The 25,218-nt window shown below is 39.4% G+C and overlaps 1 protein-coding gene across 12 annotated transcripts in view; it reads right to left on the bottom strand.

Annotated features, from left to right (window-relative positions):
- The window catches only part of tead1b (TEA domain family member 1b), a 51,565-nt gene that overhangs the window by 21,311 nt on the left and 5,036 nt on the right, over window positions 1-25,218 (bottom strand). For all 12 annotated transcript variants that reach the window (XM_042220556.1, XM_042220554.1, XM_042220555.1 and 9 more), the window contains exon 3: window positions 15,155-15,407. In XM_042220556.1, coding sequence (XP_042076490.1) covers window positions 15,155-15,311 — 157 coding nt within the window. In that variant the 5' untranslated portion in view covers window positions 15,312-15,407. The remainder of the gene's footprint in view (window positions 1-15,154; window positions 15,408-25,218) is intronic.

Genomic DNA, 25,218 nt, shown 5'->3' with positions numbered 1-25,218 from the left:
TGTGTGTGTGTGTGTGTGTGTGTGTGTGTGTGTGTGTGTGTGTGTGTGTGTGTGTAAAATTGAGAATAACAGATTTCGAGCATTAGTCAGATCAAATGTGAGAGCTGGAAGAGGCACTATGTGGCTTTTTGTTACATTATTTCATAAAAAAAAAAAAAAAAAATCGATTCCCTCCTTCAGCCTTTTGATACAAAGTGCCTCATAGAAGAACATGAATGAATTTGTATATGCACATTTCAGGCTTTGCATTCTTTTATCCCATTGAACAAAGCAGTATTTACAGACACTTCTAGAATGTCATTCACAGCACTTGAAATCCAAACATCATATTTAAAAATGAAAGTCTATAGAAAAGCTTGAGTTCTAAAGGAACAGACAATAAAAACCGGTCTTGCTGCTTCAGAGAGCTGGATACTGGTGGATCACCAACACTTAAGTGACATCTGCACATGTCCAAAGTATCTCAACCTTATCTCTTACTTTGCCTCCAAACTGCTCAAGCTGAGCTTTCCTTCTGACTATAAATGCATAATTAATTTACCAAAACAGTGGCAAGTTAATTTCCTGTCAAGTGACTGGAGTGGTGAACTGACCAATTGTTTGAAGAATATTTGAAAAGCTTTTCTTCAAATCGTAAGGTTAAAGGAATTAGGATTATTGATATAAATGCAATGCAGAATGAGATGCAGACCTAATTTAAGGAGTAAGACAGTTCCTCAGCTAAAATTCATTTTTCAACTAACATTTGTCTTTAACCTATCCTATCAAACCAAACCAAACCAAAAAAAAAAAATCCTTATGTCTAAACATAGTAGAATTCCACGTGATAAATGTTCAGTGGCAATCATAAGTACAGCAGTGCTGAATCTTCACTGGCAAATAAACATGAAGGTTTGTCATTGAATATATTACCATAACCTTTATTAACCTGTGTAACAAAAATACCAAGCTAATTTTAGTAATGGCATATTAAACATTTTTACCTGGCTCGATTGCAACCTCCCGAGGAGCAAGAACAATAGTTTACAGCTCTTTGTGAGTTTTTTCCCCTTCCTCTTTTTAAAAGCTTTCATTTCCTGTAACAGCACTTTCCCCCCCTCTCTCATGCAGGCACAACCACAGTCACATCTGGCCCAGCACTTTGCCATGAAACAGCGGCGGGCTTGGCAGAGAAGCAGTCGGCAGACTGCCCACATGTGTGTGACTTCTACCACTCGACTGTCTGTGTTTAGCTAGCCCTTGACCAGGCAGCCTCACAGAACAGAAGGCAACACACAGTACTGACCAGCACATTACGAAGCTACATTAATAACATAGATTAAGGCTGTAAATTAGCAGAGGCCATATTAATAACACTGAAATCATCTCTCAGTGGATCTGTACGCACTTTTTCTTGTTGGACAATTATTTAAGATGCTTCACAGCTTTTGAAAGGTAGACTTAGCGCAAGAACAACTAGTTGATCAGCAATAAACCGAACACAGAATTACTAATCAATAGCATCTGTTGACAGCTTTTAATTGTCTCATAATTACTATTTACATTAGCGGTTGGTGAAATAAGACATCTGGTAACATCATCTTGTACCTTTTGTGAAAAAGGCTTGGGCGTATTTGACCAAATGATTAATGAATGAAAATAATTAGCTGCACTAACTGCATCATTCAATGCACCTCTTATTACTGACGAGCTATAAATCTTTCCATTAGCTTTTTGGATTAGTTAGTTATTTAGACTTCTACGCAGTCGTGTTTGTTTCCTTATGTGCACGTGTGTGCGCCTGTGTCGTGAGCCAACACAAAGGCCCCAGCTTTCCTGTCATCTGTGATAGATGACTCAAGGGTCTCAGGCAGACATTAGCATCATAATAGACTAAACCAACAATATGAAGGCATTCGTCCCAGGTTTTGGGAATAGTAGGCAGGGGCAGGAAGCCTTTTACTTGAAATATCAATGGGAAACCACAGCTTGCCAACTGAAGGAGAACCTGAGACTTCAAAGAATAATTGACAGTGCCCTTTTTGCAGGGGAAACAGCATGCTATCAGTTTAGCATTATGTTAGCCCTTAGCGAGAGGTCAAAGACTAGGCACACAACCTCTGCGATAAATAATCTCAAAGGAACAAAAATCACACGCAACTGTTATGGCGAGAACACAATACGTCAGTTATGTAAGCTTAAACAATTACAACTAAATATAAAATGCCTGCAGCTGGCCAGACCTGGCAGGTGTTTCCTGAGGAAAGTGTTGCACCAACATTTACAAGTTTATTCCTGTCCATTTGATAACAATCCAGGTCACAGCTCTGCTGCAGTCGAGCCTTTTCAGCTATGAAGTCTCTTGTAGAAGACAGAAGATAATATCAGCTCATCATAACATCTGACTCCAGTCCACCAGCTGCTTGTACAAGTGCTTTCCCTCCCTGCATTGTTAGGCTCTCAGACTGGCAGTGCGAGTCCATAAGAAAGACTTCAAGGCCAGACACTGCATGCGTGACGCCACAATGATCACAAACACTACTGCCATTCTCTGTGACACAATAGAAATCTCTCCTCCTCCTACACACTCGCACTGTCTCACAAACACAAACCATCCCAGTGCCTGTGGGCGAAAATGGAAAGCTTTAAGCTTCATCTTCTCATAAACTGACACTCCATGTATGCGTTTTATTTACTCACTAATTATGTAACAGGAAGTACACTGCACACAGATAAAAGGTTTTATTGTTGTAGTATACGCAATGTATTTTTGTTATGCTCTGGATTTGAACTTGTTTGAAATTAACACTTTCTTGATCCAGTGGAAGGCGATTATTATGGCAGTCTCTTAACATACTATAATTTACACATAGCAGTCTCTAAATTCTCTCATAAAACTCTCACAGGCTTTTTCAGTGCTGGCCTCACATGAACACGGGTGTTCCACCCATATTCACAGGAAACAACTCAATTCAGTCTGCATTTAGACAAGAAAAGCAGGGATGTAAAAATAAGAAAGCCTACAATTAAGAGCAATTCATTTACTTCAAAGCCTGACAATTTCTAAACTGACAGAGAGGCAAAACACTGAGTGGGTTTTCTATTTTATGTGACTTTATCTAGTTTGATATGACCATTTGTTACACACTGAGGCACTGCTGAGAGTCTTAGTTCTTAAATGTGTGTGCTAATTTGAAATAGACTGAACCACCACTCACAACCACTAGCACTTTATATAGCCTCTGTAGGAATTATATCTCACTTATCTTAACTGCACTACTGTATAGCTCTGTGTAAATAATCATTCTGTACATTCGATAATTTTTAACCCTACAACTGTTTACAACTTGCATAGTTCCCATTTCTGTATAGCTGTATATCTCAGATTCCTGTAAAGTTATTTATTTCATATTCTGTATAGTTTTTCATATTTATATCCTGTACATAGCTTGTACTCACTACAGCCTGTACATACTTATAGTTAGAGAATATTCACAACATACTTCATACAGTGTACATTATAACATACCATAATAGACCCATTTCTGTAATATACTCACATATCTATATTATTGCTAATATATCTATATCACTAAAGCACTTCTGGATGGATGTAAACTGCATTTCGTTGCCCTGTACCTGTGCAATGACAATAAAGTTGAATTCTATTCTATTTTACAGAAAAGGTGAATGACGTCTTGACTGGTTAAGAAAGTGTAAATGTACTTTGTGAGTAAATACAAAGGTTACAGACAGACAGATAGACAGATAGATACACACACATATATTTACATAACTGTAAATTCTTTCACCAAATCTTGCAGTGCAAATTTTTCATAAAGTTGGAAAAATAAAATTGAGCTAATGTGTAATTTCTTTTCACCATTGTTGCTGTGTGAGAATATTAGGAGTATAGACTAAACTATTGGTCTGAAGCTGATCAAGTTTTGCCCGTGTGTGAGGAAAGTCTACTATTATATTAGTGGACCTTCACTGCATTTGTGTTTTTTTCCTACTGAGCTGGTGAGTGAGATGTATCTGGAAGTCCTGTAGCTCTATGTACTCTGTATGTTTGTTTGGCTTTTGGAAAAACCACAAATTCAATAAATGTAAAATTTCCCCTCTGCTTTGCCATCACACAGACCTTTCCTGCAGATTCCTGATCTGAAGTGGATTAGATGATCTTATCTTTGCACCATCCATCATGACTGTGGAATTTTACATTGATAACTAAAGAAGTCTGTAAAGAGTTTCTTAGCTTGAAAAACAGCATCTTGGTTTTAAAAGTTGCATACTGCCCTTCTTCAGCAGAGCCACACTCAAACTGTAGATGGAATAGAATGATTTCAATTGCCAATAAACAACAACAAAAATCCTCCTCCCAGCCTGAACTAAAATACAATGTTCATATTCAACTTCTGCCATATTTGTGTTTACTCACTTAAGTCAAGTCTAGTCAATCACAGGTAGCTGTTCACGCTTTTAGTTTGACACTGGGGTGATTATTGACAGCAAGTCTTATGTTAATAAGATGTCCTGGGTAATAACCAGCCAGCAGCTCACCTTTGCCCACAAAGTCAAAGCTGTATGTTGTTTCTTAAGCAACTTAAAGTTTTATTTCAAGTGCAGCTGACAAACCTTTTTTCTTTTATTGCATCTTGACTACGCTTCATGCAATCAATTGGGAATCGGTATGATCGACTGGCTGAGCACCAGTGATGACAAAGGGGAAAAAACAGAGCCCTTTATCCCCACCAAAGGCTTAGTTATGTTAGGTTATGCTCACTGTTGTTGTCATGCAAAAGAGTTACTACTGCTTCTCACGCACATCCCAATTTCTGTAACCTACTGTGTAACACATGAAAACTAGAATGACTGAAAGTACAAACCTGTGGCAGTTTTGTCTCTTTTGACACATTTACACTGCATCAGTGAGGGAACATAAGATTTCTAGAGACTGGTATGGATGAGACTTCAACTCTGTAGAAAAGGGCACCATTGCGTTTGAAAGATGTGCTTCCTGTTAACTACCTCTTCTTCAAATTTAAATTCAAATTTTATTTGTCACGTACACAGTCATACACAGTACGATATGCAGTGAAATGCTTAGACAACTGCTCGTGACCTAAAGAAAAAAAAAGAAAAGGCTATGAATAAGATAGGAAATAAATATGAAAATTAAAAAGGGTAAATTTAACTAGGAAGGAATAAATAAAATATATAAATTAAAGTTAAAAAAAATAACTGTACAACAAAATACACAATACACAGTATAGAACTATATAAGAATGTATGAAGAAATATAAATAAATATATAAATATATACATATATATATATATATATATATATTATACATATTACACACACACACACACACAACACACACACACAATATATATACATAATACATACACACATACATATATATATATATATATATATATATATATATATATATATCATATATATAATATATATATATATATACATACATACATACACACACACACACACACACACCAGCTGTACAAGTATTAACTGGAAATGAAGAAATAATGTCCAGTGTTGTGCAATCCACATTTGTAAGTGTCTTGTGCAGTGCAAATATGCTTAAAGTGATGAAGTGATGCAGTGAAAACAATGTCCAGAATGTCCAGTGTGTATAAGACCTATATGTGTGGGTCAGTACTGTGTGGTGGTGTGATTGAGAGACCGTATCGCCTGCGGGAAGAAGCTCCTCCTCAGTCTCTCTGTGTTGGTCTTCAGGGAGCAGAATCGCTTTCCTGACCTCAACAGAGAGAACAGTCCGTTGTTGGGATGGCTGAGGTCCTTCTGTTGATATTGTAGGGGTATATGTCTGTCGAAGCACCAGTGCCACCCCAGACACACACAAGTTAGGAGTGTTGGTGTATGGTTTGAAGGGTATAAAAATGATATGAATCAGTATCCCCACGCTACGGTGTTCTAGTTATCAGAATTTAGAGCAACTGAAGATCTACGGGAGGTTTGGGGCTAACATGTTAGCTGTCTCAGCCAACAACTGAGTGAATATCTATTTGAAGAACGGCGCTCAGTTGCTTCAGCAGATCACCAGAGACAATGCTCTGGGGGTGACCTCACCGTTTTCTTTTTTCCCCCATTTGGTCTGTCACCTTTCTGTACATCAAAATTAATTTGAGTCCGTTTCCACTGCACCTTATTCTCATCGGTACTTTTCTCACACTAGCCAAGCATAAAATCTTTATGTGAAATTTCAAGTAAACTGGATTCAGGTTATTTCCTGAATTTCAAACTGACCCGACCGAGGTTTAAAAATCCAGTCACGAAAATTAAGTTCTCACTATAATGCAGTGTTCAACTGTAATTAACAGCTCTTTAAAAATCCATTTTTCTCTGGACACCAAAAGAAATCAATACTTAACTTCAAATGACCTTATTGAGCTAGATAAAAGGCTTTATTGCAGGGGCTGGGTCAGGAGCAGTTGAGCTAATGTGTTAGCTGAGCAGTGGGGGATTAAAGGTGAGGTGTTCTCTCAAAATCTTACAAGACATCACAAAGCAGCAGGTCACTAACCTGAGCCTTCCTGGAGACACTGAGGGGATTACAGCAGCCAACCTCTGCTGAACTGTGCCTGCATTCAGAGGAAAAGACAGCCTCTTTATCACTCAGCAGGTCCAGCCCATTCTATTTCCTCTCTCCTTGCTCTGCGCCTTTCAAACAAGGCCAGAGCTGAAACCTGCTAGTCCCAACTCTGTGCAATATACTCACAGGGGACCAATTTGCACAGCTAGCCCTTGTCTGAATCACTCTATCAATTAGGATCCACTGTGTTTATCATCACATACATTATTGTAGAGGCTGGCCTGGTCATTGTGTTGAGGTCTGCCTCTCGGGAGAGGGAAAGGGATGAAATAAATGACCAGGGAGTAAAGCCACAGTTGGATAGGCTGCTGGACTAATCTGAGAGGACGGCTATAATTATGAGTCTCCCGAGGAACTGGCTGTGTGGCAAGTCCAATGTGTGAACACGGTGCTAACAGTCAGGAAGGTACACTGCCCCCCTTCTCCACAACAAAGTAAGACGCTGAGTCAAATCAATATTTTCAATCTCTCAGGATCAATTCAGCATCTGAGCACAAAGGAAGACATGTTGGCTGTGGCCAATATGTATAAATGAAAAGTCAAACTTTGTGGTCATGATGGGCTCTTATATCTCACCTTCTTTGTAATCATGAAGACAAGCTGAGAGAATTTTGACTCAAAGTTATAATTTATCCGAGGTTTAAAGTGAAATGGTTTAAATACAAAATAGGTACTGAAAATAACACAGAGAGGCACCGGCTGATAAGTATGCTCTTATGTCACATTACAAGGTTTATCCATATATGATATTAGAGTCAGGTCGCAACATAACATCATTAAGTGTGATAATTTCATGGATATAGCTGCTGTCTTCTTTTGTTTCCAGGGATGCTGCTCAGTGTTGAGAGACCTTTCTCCATTTCACTAACAGCAAAGAAAGAGATGACAGTCTGTGTTAGCACTGGAGTGTAGTCCCTGCGCGCTGGATGAGAGCATAACAGTGGCATTCAGATTCCATTCATATGTTGATTACACAAAATGGTCCTATCAGTATGAGATGATCTCATCAGAATAAAAGTGTTTCATCAATGGGATAAGATGTAGTCAGCACGAAACATTATTTTTTTCTTTAGGAGCACACTAAAAAAGTGACACTGCATCTTTAAGAAGCCCAGAGTCTCACTGTGTTTTAGTCAAACAAAGGCAGCCAATTGGGAACATGCAACCTGAAACCAGAAGCCTGGCTCAGAGGGCCTCACACAGACCTCAGAGCAGGGACACACCCCATGTACTCCTGATTCAGGCAGGCACTGAGCCACAGCCTAATCTAACCATTCAGTGCAAACACTTCCAAACATAGGGAAAATTAAAAACAGCCTCATGAATCTGTTGGTTAAGTCTCTTTCTGATGCAGATATGGGCAAACATGAATGTGCACAAATCTGAAATGTTTGGGGTTTTTGTTTAAGGTGATAAAATACACTTTGATCATTAAAACATTGGAGTGAGGTGTACAAAAATGCCTTTCAAAGTGTTTCTTTTTCCGTGCTTGCATGCCTTGCAATTGTTCATTGCATACATGAATATATCAAATAGGCCAAAAACTAACTTTAAAAAAATGCACTCTCTGGCTTTGAAAGCCCGCTCTTCTACACAAAACCCTTCCCAGTAACATCTCCTCACAGTCTCCTTGGCATCAGCGCTGCTTATACCTACATTTTCTTATTCACCTCAGCGTGGGCTAAGCACCCCTGTGAGGCACGAACCCCCCAACCACAGGAGGCTGTGAGCAGGAGACTGTAATCTCACGCAAGTCACAACACGTTATGCTCGGTCACCGCAACACGGACACGACTGTGAGCTGATATCTACCCTCCGAAAAAAAACTTACAAAAAAATAAAAAAAAAATAAAATAAAATCCACTTCAAAATCAATTTTGCTGCTCAGCAACAGAGTAGCTCTAGATGTGGGTCCAATTTTAGCCCGATTCTCATTAACTGCATTCTCGGAGTCACCGAAACATGCATACATGCGATACAGACGTGTAGGAAAATCTAAAATTTTCAGTGAAATAATCAGAATCGTCAGTTATCTGGATGTTCCTGCTGGCTTTCGTCCATACACTTGTTTGACTAGTCCGCTGTTCACAATAGACCCATCCTGTTCAGAGTGCAAAACAACATGTGCAATCACCAAAAGGCTTACTGAAAGAGACAACAGAAAAATGGCTTGAATTACAAAAGACAACTGCTGTGTGTGTCATTAAGGAATAAATAATGCATGTGTCCAAACTAAAGAGGCAGACCTTTCATACCCCAAATATGATGCTTTTGGAACCAGTAAAGCCAACAACCCATACAGATCAATCATATAAAACTGCTTTCACAGGCTAGTCTCTTAATGACGGCTTGTTACACACCACAGCTAAATGGCAACATTTTGGAGATTCACACTACTCATGAGTTTCTCTCACATGTTCTCTTTGTTTCTTTATTCTTCAGCTGTTGTCACACATGACCTTGAGAAAAAGGCAGGAGAATCAGCGCAGGGCAATATCACAAGTTGTTCCCTATCACATGAAGCACTCAGCATGAGACAGTTCACATCAGTTCCAGATATATACTCTGTCTGGTTTAGGCACGAATCGGCACAATCAGATATCATCTGCGCTTTTTGCTATGGAGCTGGTAGGATAAGGCCATTTAATGCCTGACCTGACTTTGTCACACATTTGGATTCTCACATACACCTGCTCCTAGTGACTCCTGACAAGTGACTCCTAGCCACTCGTTTCTTCTTTTAGATTAGCTGAATTATCAATAGAAACGATTGTTTCTGACTGTAAGCTCAGAAAAAACTGCTGAGTGGAAGAGTGTTTTCCTTCTTTGACAAATAGAGCTGCTTCATGTTAGGTTTTCCTCCTTTTACTGGGTCAGTCTAAAATATATGACGACTTAGTGAACCATGATGAATAAATAACCAGTTTATAAAAATCTGACGTTAAAAAAAAACCTTAAATCTTCTTGAAACTCAAAATGACTTCTTCCTTCCATAATCATACCTGCATCAATACTATTTACACTTTCAATAGTTCCTCCTTTTGAGAGAGACATAAAAAATTGGACTTTTTCACTGTCGTGTGTGAAAACACAGTAGTCTTACACTGACAATGGCAAGGGAACAAATGAGGGATTATTCTGGAGGTGTGTGATGCCTCTCCTGCAATGAAGTTCCTCACACTCCATTCTGAGTGAATGCAGGTGACTCAGGGAGCCTGAGCTGATCCCAGAATTCCTCATTATCCGCCCAGCAGGGAGGATCAGGTCCGCTCGCTCTGTCTCAGAGCATGCTCGGCCCGATGAGACGAGCCCCAGAGGAGCACAGCGCTGGGCCATCGAGGGCAAGCCAGGTCTGCTCATTATATCTAACTCATCCTTGGCATCCCTGCAAACCAAGTGCCACTTAGTTCCCACAGGAGGGGTCTGGGCTGGATCACTGACGAGATGTCAGAGCAAACAGTAGAATGGTAATAGGAAAAGCTTTACATCAAGTAACACATGCAGATGGAGGCACCGTGTCCTGCAGCCCACCTACAGTGAGAACATTACAACGTATGGTTTTGGTCATTTACAGACTGTGTTTGCTATTTTTAGAAAAATAAATAATGGTATTATTGCTGCTACTGTTTATCAAAACCAGCAAGACGCAATAATACAAGCATAGGGAGTAGTCCAAATCTCCAAGGTAAGTAATTAAGTCTCCATCAAAAAGCCTTTAAGCTATAACAATGTATTCAACTGTGAAGGACCAGTAATAATATAAATATATATATTTAGGTGTTGTACAGCCTACAAGTAGAGTATGTATTTGCATATTTATTTGTCAGTAGGTAGAATAAAATTCAGGTCTTTATTTTTTTTTCCCAAACAGTAACTGAGAAAAATTCACCATTGTCATTTAGCTTGCTGGGTAGTGCAAATACATAACTCAATGAATAAACATACAATTTGAGTGAAGCGTGTTGTTTCATTTATCAACTCTATTTCTGGGGTAAATGAATGCAGCCTAGCACAGCAGGTGAATTACACAAGTATAGAGTCGTAGGCCTTTGGGTAAGGGCCAATGCCCTCCATTTCCCTTTGTTGTTAAAAATATTCGCCAAAGTCTGAAGACATGGCAAATGCCGGCGATGCAGCCTATGCAGATGTAGCATCTCCTGTTGCTGCCACAATTAGCCACTGAGAATAGGCACAGTGCCAGCCAACACTAGTCTCAGCACATCCGAAACACTTCAGGTAAACATCACAATAAGCTAGGAAGCAGAAATTAGAAATTGTTTTGTACCGCAACACAGTTGCTATAGAGACTGTTGCTAATTAACTGCACTCTACCCCAAGATAACAAAGGGCTTAAGGGCACTCGGGGCAGCTCCTCTTGTGATGAGCTCTGTGCATGGAACACTATGCCATCCCCAGGGATTCTCAACTACAAAATACCTGTCTCCTTGTAGCCAGCTTTCATCCAAGATGCCATGAGAGCATTTGTGTAGAGACTGTCTGTGTTTCTCTTGGTCTTCGACAGCATCATATTAGCCTCTCCCCTTTTAAAAGACAAATCACTGGACGTTTAACACGAATCAATCCCTAGCAGCAGCACAGAGGACCGCTTCATTGGTCACTTGTCTTTGATGGTATTCCAAAAGGGCGTACTCTTAGCAAAGACTATAAATGGAAAATCTGAGGAATTTTGCACAAAAATTACATTCAAAGGTATAACATTCAAACTCAGCAGTTTGGATTTTGATTGCTTCCTCTCAGTTGACTTCTCTAGATAAAAAAAAAAACATTTTTTTCCCCCAAACAACAGCACATGCCATACACCTCTACACAACAGTGAGCAGGACAAGTGTACAGTGTGTACTGATCCTGCCACAGGTAAAGGTGTGGATGGCAGGACTTGATAAGGTCCTGGGGAATAATGACATAATTTAAACCAGAAGTGGTAGCAGTCCACACAGAGCTGCCATGGTTGGGTTCCTTCAGAGTTAATAATAGTTTCACAGTTCTATCATTAAACAATGAATTGCAAAACAAACAGGGCATGGGTAACACCTGACCTGTTGATTTGGCAACGAGCTGCACTATCCATTGTTGGTTAGCTGTACAGCTAATGGTAGAAATGACTGTTTAGTTACATACATCCAAAAGGTTTTGAGCATTGCTAACATCAGTTCATTCATAAAACTGGACATGTGTTGCACGAATCCATGCCTCGATCCATATCAAATTTTGGATTCTTCCTTTCCCCATTTTCCACCTCGCCAACAAGATCCATGAAAATCAGTTTTTGCACAATCGTGCTTAAAAAAAAAAAAGCCACACAGCAAATAGAAACATTACCTCATAGACCCTTAATGAGCTCTTCTTTTTCATTAAGCTTTCACCCAGAATGCTTCTTAGAGAGCTCTGGAGTGGGACCAAGTATACTCAGGCCTAGTCTTCAAAACGTCCCGACCGTAATTATACAGTCATTGTGAAAAATGCCCATTAACCTCAAATAATATATTACCAATCACTTCACCTGGACTACTGTCACTGTGTGTGTTCTTTCTCTTCTATGCATGTATGAGAGAGTTCATTTGGCTTAGGCTCACTACACCCAAACCCTGCTACGGTGGGTAAAATATTTGTTGCCTGAATTACTCATGACATTCTTATCTAAATAAACATGCTTGTAAACACAAAGGAAAACATTACGGCCATGTCCATACAGGGTACAATAAATAGGTCTGTAATAAGTCTGTACAGAGGTTAGCGATTAGCTTAAGAAGAAAACAATCCTCCGTTCGAAACTACTGGCCAGTCGGGGCTTTTTTGTGTAGAGTCCACATGTTCTGCCTGTGTCATCGTGTTTTTATTTCTTACAGGTACTCCGGCTTCCTTTCACAAGTGGGTAAGTACAGTGCTGTTAAAAGTATTTGTTGTCTTAGGTTTTACATAATTGATCTTTCAGCCTACTTCACTTTGTCTGAAAGGTTCTATTTAAGTGATTTCTTGATTCATCTGGCCTGGCATTTATCAAAGATAATTTATGATTTAACATGGGGGGGGCAATTGCTCCCTCCCCCCACATAGGACCAGGTAGATTTCTCTCTTTTTTCCTCTCTCTTTTTTGTCTAAAAAAATAATAAATAATAATTGAAAACTTCATTTTGTCCAATATTACATTTTGTTTGATGATCAGAAATGTATGGCTAATATGCAAAAAATCAGAATGGCAAACGCTTTTTCATGGCACTGTGTACATTTGAGGATGAACTGTTGTCTGTGTTTCCCCTGCAGTAGACTTGATCAGGGTGTACCCTACCTGTCACACCCCATGACAGCTAGGACAGCCGTGAATTGGATAAGCGGGCAAGAAAATGAATGACTGGTAAATAAAGACAATTATTGTGACAGGCATTACTATATAACCGTTACTGATCCTTGACTGATTTGGAAAAGTCAACAATAGCCTTTCCTATACATATCCTATACATAGATTCTTTCTTGGGTGGCCCGCAAGGAATCCATATTAACAGACAAACAAGAATAACTGTTAACTTTTTTTTATTTTTTTATTTCATGTTCAAAAGATCTCCATCCATGATCAACATAATAGTGGACAATCTGTTACTCTCATTTTAAAAACTTCAAACCTCGCTAACCTGCTAGCCTCATGTTTCATGCTTTAACCACCAGCTGGTTCACCCGCACTCGCTCGTGCACGCACGCCCACGCTGCAAATCGAAGTCTGTGGGAAACACTAAAGATTGTTATGAAAGTAATGAACTCCTGCAACCTATTCAAATTAAAACTATTTTCTTTTTTGTCTTTAAGTGAAACCCACAGTGGTTTTAGGAAAGTCACATTGGCATTAAAAAGCAGCAACACATTGAAGGGCTGAAGAACAAGCATTGCCACTTGAGAAAGCACCAGTACAAAAGACCAGCAGCAGTGTGCTCCCCAGTGAAATCGGCAGAAAGATATCACCAACATCATATTTTTCAGGTACTGCATCTTCAATTATTAAAAAAATTAAAACATTTTCCCCCAAAACTGAACAGAAGCATTTAGCTCCTTTTTTGCTACAATTCTGCAACATTATCATGCAGTAGTAGCCGTCCCTGCCAAACCTTTTCAGCATCTACACATGAAAATCATTTTACTTCTGTGACAAACAGTTCTCATTCAGTTAGACCAGGGCACAGCCCAAACACTCAGCTGCTGACGAGCCATCTGTAACCAGATATGGAGCACATCTGGCAGGCCCAACCGCTATTCAACCCTGCAGTCGCCTCTTCAGCAGATTTTAAGGTGGGTTCAACACCACAATAGCAAAACATTTGTTTGGATTTGTTGCTGGGGTTTCGTAATCTATCTTAGACAATAGCCTTGTTGGGAAATGTAAAAAGAAAACATGCTATGGGCAGCGGTGTTTTGCGACGGTTTGTGGTAAATCCATACCAGTGCAAATAATTTTATTAATTGGCACAACTTACATATAAGATTTTGTAATTAAGCATTTGACACAGGAAATGAAAATTAAAAATTAAAACTTGTCAAAAAGAAGAAATCAAAAATACCACAACCTGAAGACATTTCAGGAAAACATTTTTATAATACTGAGAATGTCAACTGAATCAAAAAGAGGCTTACACTTAGCATTGCTCATTTATAACTCAAGAAAAATAATTTTTCATGCTTTAATCCACAGCAGAGGGGCAGCTTCTCTGGCAGCCTCGCTCTGTGTGGGGACCAGGGATTTGGAGGGAGAGACAGTGGGGAGGATCCCGTTGTTTGAGCCCACATCTTTGTAGTGGCAACTGAGGGGATTCGCTGCAACTCCTAGAATTTACATTTTGTTTGGCCGGAGGGGTCACATGACAGCTGCAACCCAATGCTCAGAGGAGCTTTCTGCTTTCACTTGACACTGACAGGCTGTGAGACGGTCCAACACCGCAGAGAGAAAATATTCCCTCTTTCCATGACATCACCCAGGCCAGCCAGGAACAGGGGGGGAGTGGTGGGAGGAGAGGGGGCACAGCTGGTGGCAGCCGTAGTACCATCTGCTACTGACTAATAGTTCATGCTGCTTTACTTATAAACTTGCACTTCTGTGAACCAGAGTGACAGCTCCATGGTCATAGTCACCATCAGTCTTACGTTGCTCGGCACAGCCATAACTGAAGCATGTCTTTCCTTTTTAAAGGAGCAGCACTTTGGAAAATACCCTTACTGACAACTGATCCATACAAACACTCAACAGGCTGGTCTTGATAAGGTTTATGAGCAAGTCTGAATCACTTCCCACAAAATGCCTGTAAAAACACAACTTGTCACCTTAACTACATTTAATTCCAGGTAAATGTTTCCCTATGGTGATTAGCTGCTGATACTAGCTTTGTATTTAGATATGAGAGATGTCAAAATATATATATATATATATATATATATATTAAATAGTCCTCAAAACCTCCAAAAGCAAATAAAAGCAGCAGAGATAATGAATGTGAAAACTCACACTTACACATGCAACAACTTTTACTCACCATACATCTTTCCCTCATCAGAGAGGATGATTTTCCTGCGCCCACAAGGAGGATAGATGGCCAGGGCCTCCTGGAAGCTCTGTTCAATGTCAGGGCTCCACACCCCCTCTGCATCATTGTCCACAGGCTTGTCTGCCGAGTCACTCATCCTCTCCATGTCCTCGGCAGGGCTCTCGCTGCCGCTCCAGCTGCTGGGATCAATTGTGGCGGTTGAGCTCTCCAAGCTGAAGCTTGGAGCAGACTAGGGAGAGACCTGGAATTCCCAAAAAAAAACAAAAAAAAAAAAACGCAAATCATGACTACTGCAACAGAAAAGCAGAGAACCATCTTCAAAAACAGAATGCTTACAGTTAGTAAAGAGCACAATATGGAGTGGAAGCAGCTAAAGAAGCTTGGACATCACCAAGAAAGTTGTTGAATTGATTTACAACGGATGTTATGGGTTTAAACAGCTGAAGATTTTCTCTCATGGACTTCTTGCTAATTAAATGGCAATGCACAGTGTAAAGGTCTGGGAAATGTATTTTTTCCCCCTTTATTCAGCACCTGTGCAACTGCTCTTAGCTCTATATATCCCTATGAGCTGTAACAAGTACAAAGTCAATGCTGTCAGCAAAGTTGCTAGTTTGATTCCTCTAGGGAAAAAGCATCGACATGCCTCATTACCACCGCCGCTGAGCTAAAGCGCCCAGTCTCAAAGTCTTTAGTGGACAACAGGAAGACTGTGGTTGTAGCTGGCAGCTTGAAGGTGTAAATGTGTATACCAGTGACTGTGAAGAAAAACATTTATATGAAAACAATAATAAATGAAAGACAAAGAAAAAAAACAAAACATTGTGACTACTAATCCGTAGCGCTAACATCTCCAGTCAGCCGCAGCAACTATGGTGGCATAAGGGAATCAGACATTTGAGCAACACATAGGAGCTGGAGCCAAGCTGCTCACACAGCTGGAGAAAGTCTCATCTCACCAGTGGCTACTGACAGGACCAACAAGCTCCTGGTGAACATGCAGCTAATAAAGAGGCGCCTGTCATTGTGCCAAGACAGCAATATCAAGTAACGTGAAACCTGTAACACAAACTATTCTATATACTATATACACATTACAACATTTATGAATATTCTGACTGGTATTTTAAAGCGTAATAAGATCCAGCACTGTGGTCAGTATGAAACGTTTTGCCTTCTTCTGAAAACATTCAGTGACATCAAGAGCCAGCGTCTGATCAAGAACTCCAAGGGGCGTTTGATGAGGTGGTTAAATAACCTAAAGAAATATCAGAATTCAAATACCCATTTGTTCTGTATTGAGCGTGGGCAGTCAGTCTACAGGTTCCTCGCAGATCATTCATTATGTAAAGGGTGAATTTATACTTGGTGTGTATAAGAAAGTATGATGTTTAACAAGCTAATAAAGAGCAAGAACACAAAACTGTAAATGTAGACTTTAAAAGGGAACAAAGACAGACCTTAACCTTAATGCTAACCTTAGGCAATTTAAAAGTCTTTTTTTTTTATTAACTCATTGGGGCGATCGTGGCTCAAGAGTTGGGAGTTCGCCTTGTAATCGGAAGGTTGCCGGTTCTATAGACTTTTTCCACATGAAAAAGCTCCTTCTGCATCCACTGCTATAGAAATATAACCTGTTAGAAATATAGCATTCATAATAATTTGTATGTCCTTTCCATTAATGGTCATCAAAGACTAACCATGGTCCTGCATTAAAGTTTATGTGCAAGCTAGGATTTTCTGGATTGGAAGCAACGGGCATAAAATGCGGTTCGAGCCCCCAGCTTGGACAGTCTCAGTCGTTGTGTCCTTGGGCAAGACACTTCACCCGTTGCCTACTGGTGGTGGTCAGAGGGCCCGGTGGCGCCAGTGTCCGGCAGCCTCGCCTCTGTCAGTGCGCCCCAGGGTGGCTGTGGCTACAATGTAGCTTGCCATCACCAGTGTGTGAATGGGTGGATGACTGGATATGTAAAGCGCTTTGGGGTCCTTAGGGACTAGTAAAGCGCTATATAAATACAGACCATTTACCATTTACCATTCATTCACTGCCAGCCATTGGCAGTGAATGAGTTAAACCCATTGACTCATTCACTGCAATTGACGGCTATAGACGTCAATGGCAGTGAATGAGTTAAACGTTTTTCCCAAGTTTTAACAATCAGAATGGAGACAAATAATAATCCTGAAACATATTTAAAAAAACTAGTCCATTTGGCGTTTCTCCAAAACATAGAGTTAGGGTATGGTTATCATCTTAAAACATTAGAAGACTGCTAATGTCCTCCTAGAATTTAGTATTTTTCAAATGTGCTAAATCATTGACAGCATCACAGCTAGGAAGTCAAACACAGCTCAGGCAAACAGGTTAGACAGCATGCATGGAAGAAGAAGACATCCTAAAAGGCAAGCTATATAGCCAATTCCTTGAAAGATATACTTTTCAGATAACAAATAGTTAAACCACTGATGAGTTTGTATAGGTCTCGTATGATGGATAGGTGACGAGGAATGACCCTGATAGGCTGCATAAACCAGACTTACTTCAGCCTTTTGTATCCAGATCAATGCAGTCGTCTACACTGTGCTTCTGCTTCAGTCAGCCTGTGTAAAGTGCTTCTTTTAGACTTCACTAAAACATACTAATTCGATAACTGGATATTGGGCTATGGGCTCAATAAAGCAATACAGTACTGTGAATCATAAATCCAGTGTTTATACTCATTGAGTAAAAAGTGTGTCATCCCTACACATCTGTTGTAAAAGTAAGCAAATTCGGCAGTGAGCAATTTTCTTTCTTCTTCATGCCTCAAAGAACACTTTGAAAAATCTCAGAGTGTATGCTTAATTCACAATCAAAAGTAATTTCACATTTGACATTATATGCTAACAACTGACTGAGGTTTCTCATGGCCCTAATCCCTCCACACTTTCCAGACAACTGCTTCCTCCCTGAGCAAGATCCTATTCAAGCAGCACAAGCTGTCAGGAAGTGGGAATATTAGCATATGTTTCTTCCAGCATGTCAGTTCATGAGGGGGAAAGGGGGGATGGGAGCAAGCTGTTGGGGAAAAAAACTCCCAGAGAGCAGAGGGAGAGAGAGCTTTTACTGAATTCCGTTTTTGTGTGCTGACTGCTGACGCTGCAGAACCAACTCACAAACTGATGAGGGAGGGGAAACGTTCCCATTTCAACCACTAAAGGGCTGAACCTCTTTCTGGATGTGCTCCTCTTAACCCAACCAAGTGATTATCTGTGCTCATAATCGAATCCAGCTTACATTTTTATGGCAAAATATCTTTCTGAAGAAAAACGCTTGCCCGTGTCCTCGTGAAGCTCGAGCAGCAAGCGCCCAGTCTCCTCATATCTAGTCTAATGAAACATTCTTTCCAGATTTGTAAAAGCACAACTGCAACAAATCGAATCCAAGTAAAAATAAATATACCTCAACTTTAAAATCTAATCCTCTTTCATCAATAAGCTGACATGGATGTTTTGTGTCTTCTGTTATGTTTTGTAGGAACACTGGTTCTCTGTTGTGGTATGCTATGGTTGGTAAAGTGATACTTTAATCAGTCTTTAGAGACAGTGTGGTTTTCTCCATCATGCTTCCCATCCTGTGCATGCGCCTTCCTCCAAACATTGCAAAGACCAAAAACGTTTGAAGAGCTATAATAACATTATATCAGCGATGCCTGATGGAAAATGTTGGGCTTAAAATGTATAAATATGAGCTTCATGAAAGCCTATAATGCATTTACAATGAGCACATAAGGGCTTTGTAATATCTTGTAACATCTGTCATCGTCAACATAGGAATTAAAAAAAGAAATATGCATCTGGATGAGAATCTATTGAAATTCACCAAATTACTAACAACCGAGGACACATCTGGAATGGGAATAATTAAAGTTAGTGTGGTGTTTAACTGCTAGGACAGTGAGTACTGACAACATGGGTGATTTATTCTCAAACCAACTTCTGAGTCAACCAAAGCAAGTGTCTATTAAGGCTTCTGTTACCACAGTTTTGTAGTGAACAATATTTCCAATATTATAAAATTTGTTTATGATATTTCAAGTAACTGCTACTCTCTATTCTTACTAATAATCTCACTTCTTGGTGTTTTCTAATACATCAATACACTCATCTTAGACACTAACGCATGAATAATTTAATTAAAATAACTTTTTTTTTTACTAAGTAGCTTTATTTTCTTTACTTTTTCTATAACTCTTTTTTTTTTTTTTTTTTTTTTAAATAAAAGCACCATCTGAATACATCTGACAACAAATGGGTAGAAAATCAGGCCAGCTCACAATCATTTATCAGCACTTTTCCTGTGATGTTCACAATATCAGCGAACTGAGGGAGAAGAAAACAAACGCCTTAAACCTGAACATGAACTGCCTTATTAAAAGCATCAATGTGTCAGAGTTCAAACCTGTGGAAGAAGAGCCTATTCTACATCGCACCCTTGGAATAAAACCATAAGTAAAATGTATATCTCCATTAACCTTTTGATTATTAAAAATTCCAGACTTAGCTCTTATTAACAGAGAAACAAAATAACAGCTGGATTCATTTGCCCCGCCCATACTTTGAGACATATTTAAATGCATTTAGAGAGGAAAACTAATTTTTTTTTTTTTTTAAATATCTTGAAGCTGCTGAAATTGCTGAGCATGTCTCACTCTGCGGACAAGCATTAATGCTTCTTTTCTGCAGAAATTACTCCACTAACAATGTTTTTCCACAGGGCTTTTTCATAATATGAGAGCAAATGTGTCTTCTGGATGCTGATGATTAGCTGAGGGAAAACAAAGCAAGTCAAGCAGCACAAACAACACGCTGAACCTGGCAACAAAGAATAAAATGAGTTTAAACGTCAAGCCCACTCTCAAAAGAGAGGGAAGAGCGTCTAAAGGGCACACAGAGGCTCTAAAACCATCACTTTTGGCCAGAAACTATGTAGCTGAGTGTTAATCTGCATCTTCCTTCAGGTCATCCATCCAAAACTACTGGCACAGGCTGCTGGCACACAGCACTATCTAGACGGATTTACAACAACTTTAAAAGGATCTGAAAGAGAGAAAAAAACAACAACCCCAAACTGGCTTTTACCTTCTTGTCACTTTTTCCGGCGGCACGAGCAGTTTTATCTTTGTTCACCCGTTTCGAACAGAATAATCGGAGTCATTTCTTGCTCTTGCTTTTCTTGCAAATCTGTACAAATTTTTATTCCAATGCTTTCTTAAACATGCCTAGTAAACTGCAAAGCATTATTAATGCCATCACTCTTCTTAGAAACTTCCCTTAACTTGAACTTGGCGGCTGAAAATGACAGATGTATGGCCAATGCTAAAAATATCCATATGCACACTTACATGAACACCACATACACACACTGCATAGAAATGCTGCGAATTCTTGTACATATTGTAAATGTATTCTATATGCATGTGCACGCTGTTTGCATTTCGTCATTTCATTGTTTGAGTAATGTACTTTTTAATGACAATAAAATTGAATTTCACCTAAACTAACATATAATTTGATAAGTTAAACATTACTTGTTAACCCTCCAGCAAACAAGCTATAGTAACTATACTGATTGAGTGGGGTAATTCATGACCCCATAATATTTTATATGCTATCCATTTCACATAAAACGTCATCATAACAGCATGTCCTTTAATGTAGCAGCTCTTCTAAAACTTTCTAAACAATAAGCAGTCAACATTTTCCATCATTTTTATCCAACAATGAATGAATCAGCCTGATTGTTTTCATGATCACTTTGGCTGTTAAAGCATCGGCCTCTTAGCCACAGGCCACAGAAACACTTGACCATGTAATGATGTAATGTTAAAAAGCATACATGTATTTCCAAGGTGATAAATGACCCCACTCAATTTTCCCATTTATCTTGCCACATCGATGGGTCAGTTTTTGTAAAAACTATAAAAGATCATAGAAGCAGACTGAAAAATTCAGGGTAGGAAACACTTTTTAGAATTAAAAATATCAGAATGACCCATAAATATATGGCTGAGGTCATATATGGTCCCGAACAGTCACATGGAAGTTTATATGAAGGGTGGGTTATCTGACTGTTTTATATCACAGTGTGGAGGTAAACAGGATGCTTTTAAAATCAACTAAGCAAAAGTGTTATTGGTTGTGACATAAGGAGAGAGGTGGTCAGGAAAAGCACAACAAGTCTTTTAACTTAAAAACAAAACTGAATGAACGACAGCATGGTGACCAGCATGAAAGAAACATCAAAGCTCTGAAGATGAAATCAAAAATGAAATCAGAGTGAAAACAGGATGCATTAAGAGATTTTTGAGCTGGCTCTCTAGCCCTGAGATGAAATGACCGCATTTTTTTTCAAGCTACCACACAGATAATTAATCGTATGAGCACATACATTCAAACTAAACCTGCAGGCAGAACTGTAGTCCATAAATAAAGAAAAGATACACTTATAGGATAGGTCGTCCGTGGTCTTTAGGCCAAATCGACATGTTTGGACCCATGAGGTTTCAAACAGGTTATGTGAAGCTACATGACGCTCGAATGTGACAAAACACAAATAAACCTAATGCCCTTATCACCAGTGTGCTGCCAAGATCTTTCTTTCAGTGTAAATGAATGCTTTTATAATGATTAAATGTACCATAAACTGCTGATGTGCAGTCTGACATGTTAGCAAAATTGTTTGAAAACAGTCAATTCTGAACAAATACACCGATGTGCTGCAGCTCAAATTACCTGGCTAAACTGCATGCAAAGGACTAGATAGTTTTGCTGTGTGAAAAATGTGAATAACCTGGCAGTTGTCAATGAAGACGGTCTCTTAGTGCCTTAGAATTTGAAGACTAATTACGCCTGTCAAAAGAGGGTATGAATGTCACCCGTAGAAACACTTTTGGCTTACAGATAATTGCATACTTCTGTCTTTGCAGGGTGTACACCATAGAAATGGTCTTATTTGTGAGATGCAGGGTAAAGATGGCCTGCAATGCAATAAGTGAATGTGGTAGCTAAGCAGAGTAGTAGGTGTGACATGGAATTATGGGAAATTACACTTACTGCAAGATTACATAAACCACTCACCAAGCTGGAATTCAGCTCCTTAAATTAAGAGAACCCATTTCACCCATCAGACAGAGCAAGGTAATGAAATAGCAGATGAGAGGTCTCAAATGTAATTTTCCATGTGGAGTTCTTTTGTGCCGTTATCTCAGAGGGTGCAATAATAATTCTCTGAATGACTTTTGTGCACCCCATAATGGCCCACAGTAGCTAAGGCCACAGTGTGTAAAACTATAATTACCATGTGATTTCAAAACATTTTTAGCATGCTGTGAAGACATATTCTGGCCCCTGCGTAATTATTACAGCAATGTTAAAAATATTCCAGGCAACACGCAACTAACTATGAACATTTACAAAGACAGACGTTATTGAAATTCCACATTCAGTCATTAAAAACAAATTAATTACCTTGAAGAAGGCATGTTTGTGGAATGAAGTCTTTCACAGCAGGCCTTTGAGGACCTTGAGATACAAAACACACTAAAATAAAAACTAACCAGCTCGAAGTGAAGTGGATGCATGCACTGACTGTTCAAAGTTCTTTCAAATCAACTAAAGGGTTGCAACCCAAGTCCAAACTCTAAGCGGAAAAGGGAGGAATCAAAATATTTAAAGGCAACCTTACGAAATAATTAAAGAATCCGAGTGGGGTTTTCATTCAAGTTTAATTGATAAGTCTCAAAAAACATTTTTAAAAAGAATAAATAATATCAATTTCCAAAGCTTTCTTATGCTCCCTCTGTTATTGGCAAAGACCCAGTGTTTATTTCTTGCCTCTTTGAACTTCCAAGCTTAAGTGCTGTGAATCTGTCTGCTATCATCTCTCTCAAATCTGAGGTCTTCATCCCACTACCCAGCAACCATCAGGCCACTGTGGGCTCAATCTTTGTTTGAGATTGATTTACAGGTTCTGTCAGAGCAGCCCTCTCTACCTGCCTCAGACTGTGAAACAGGTAAAAACAACATGATCTGGACAACATCAGATGCGTCGTCAGCCGAGAAAAGAGGCAACGCTAAAGGTCTTCCACTTGCACAGCAGAGGGAAAATTGACTGTAAATCTCAGAGACAAAAATCTCTCCTTCTGAGGACACATCCCTGCTCTGCCAGTAATATCAAAAACATTACATATAAACAAAAAGGAAAAAGAAAACACAATTTACCATTCAGACACGAAACGTAATGAAAGCTCAGGGGACATTTGCCTATCAAAAATTTGCAGTGCATACCAGACGGCATACACCCATGTCAGAGTGGTGTGGAGTGCGAGAGGAACACATAAAGCTCAGGAAATTAAAGCTGTAAATAAAGGTTCGTCAGATAAAGGATCTCCTGACAGTTATGAGAGCAGAGCAGGCAGAGGGCTGGCTGCTGGCTCATCCAGGACGCGTGCGGACGGGCATGAAAAAACAAATCACAGTGATGAGCATGAAGGCCACCATTTGCATTTGGCGCTGCCAATTCACACCGACTTTCATCTCTTTTCTTCTGCATCTCCAGTCTTCATTTGTCCCCTTATATACGTTTCTCCTTTTTCTCTGTTGTCATCTTTTCCTCTCCTTTTTTTTTTCTTCTCCTTGACAACTCTTGTATACCACACTGGACTCCCCCCGTCAATGAAGGTGTCCAAAAAGGTATAGAAAGTGTTGACAAGCCAAGCAAAATGCAACTCAAATGTTCTGTCTTTCAATTTTACAACAGTCTTTTGTCCTGTGACGGCTGGGATGGGCGATCTCCTCGACGATACTGAATGGATGGATAGATTAACCCCATCCATACAGAGATTGTATTCAACAGGTAAACGTTTTTTTTATTTGATGCTATGATTTTGCGTCAGTGGGAATTTGTCAGGTTTTCTTAACTTTCTTATTTAGCTACATCCTAAAATGTTCTTTTTAAAAAGTTACATTTTTCTTGTTCTTTACAAATGTCTAGGATTAATGCACTTAGACTAAACCATTTAGAAATCTATACTTCTTTCATTGCTTATTACAAGGAAAACACTACAGTAAGATGCAGTCTTCCATATTTGTACACCAGAAAACAAGAACAGGCTAGTGTGCGAAGTCAGAAAAATCTTGCAGTTGTTGCCATGCAATGTGAATACAGGCGAATCAGCGTTTTTGTGTTTTCAAATATTTAAAAGCAAGGAAAAAATTTCCAACAACTGGGATTGAACTGACGCCGCCAACAATCAGCAGTGGAGGACAATTTTACTGATGGTGTTTGAGGGCAAATGGAGCTGTTTGGTTTAGCTTCACTTTCAAACAGTAGTAGGGAAAAAAAAGGAGAGAGCTTGGAGAAAAGTGAGTCAAAACAGAGGACTTTACGGTAAGATATGAATATATATCCCTGTAATTTGATTCCAGCTATTGGTTGTACTACTCAGGGGTGGGAGTTTCTAATGCAGCTGCATTTATGTGAGTATTACTTTGGTTTGGTGTGAGGGCATGAACTAACACAGTTTGAGTTTAACCTTGTCTTTATTTATGTTTAAAAATACTGTCACTACATACTTTCTCGTGGTTTACTGAAAGCTGTATTGTTCGCTAATAAACCCGCTTCCATGTATTAATGATGTAATTACAATTAAACACCTCCTAGTTGAAAATGTCCACTATTTGGGCCAATTCAAAAGACTAAACAGACACACACACAAAGTTTGGACCGCACTGCTCTCCACTGCAGCATCCTGGCTCAGATTCCTAACTAATTTACCGGGTACAGCCCGCATATTAATGTTGGGAGCTTGCCTTCCAATCTACGTGTGCCTTCTCTGAATCCAGGGCACCTCGAGGGCAGAAAAAGCCTGGCTGATCTGTGTCAGTCACGACACTACTACAGCGACCATCGACGAAAGGTCTTGTGAGAATTTATTACAAGAGGTACCTGGGGAGTATGAACAAAATAACCCACATTTGAATACATGCCACAAATTATACACAGTTTCAGT

The sequence above is a fragment of the Haplochromis burtoni genome, unplaced genomic scaffold, assembly GCF_018398535.1.
Source record: "Haplochromis burtoni strain Fernald_Lab_line unplaced genomic scaffold, NCSU_Asbu1 Contig_50, whole genome shotgun sequence".
Taxonomy (NCBI): domain Eukaryota; kingdom Metazoa; phylum Chordata; class Actinopteri; order Cichliformes; family Cichlidae; genus Haplochromis; species Haplochromis burtoni.
The sequence above is the reverse complement of the archived record's forward strand: the minus strand, read 5'-3'. Positions and strand labels throughout refer to the sequence as shown.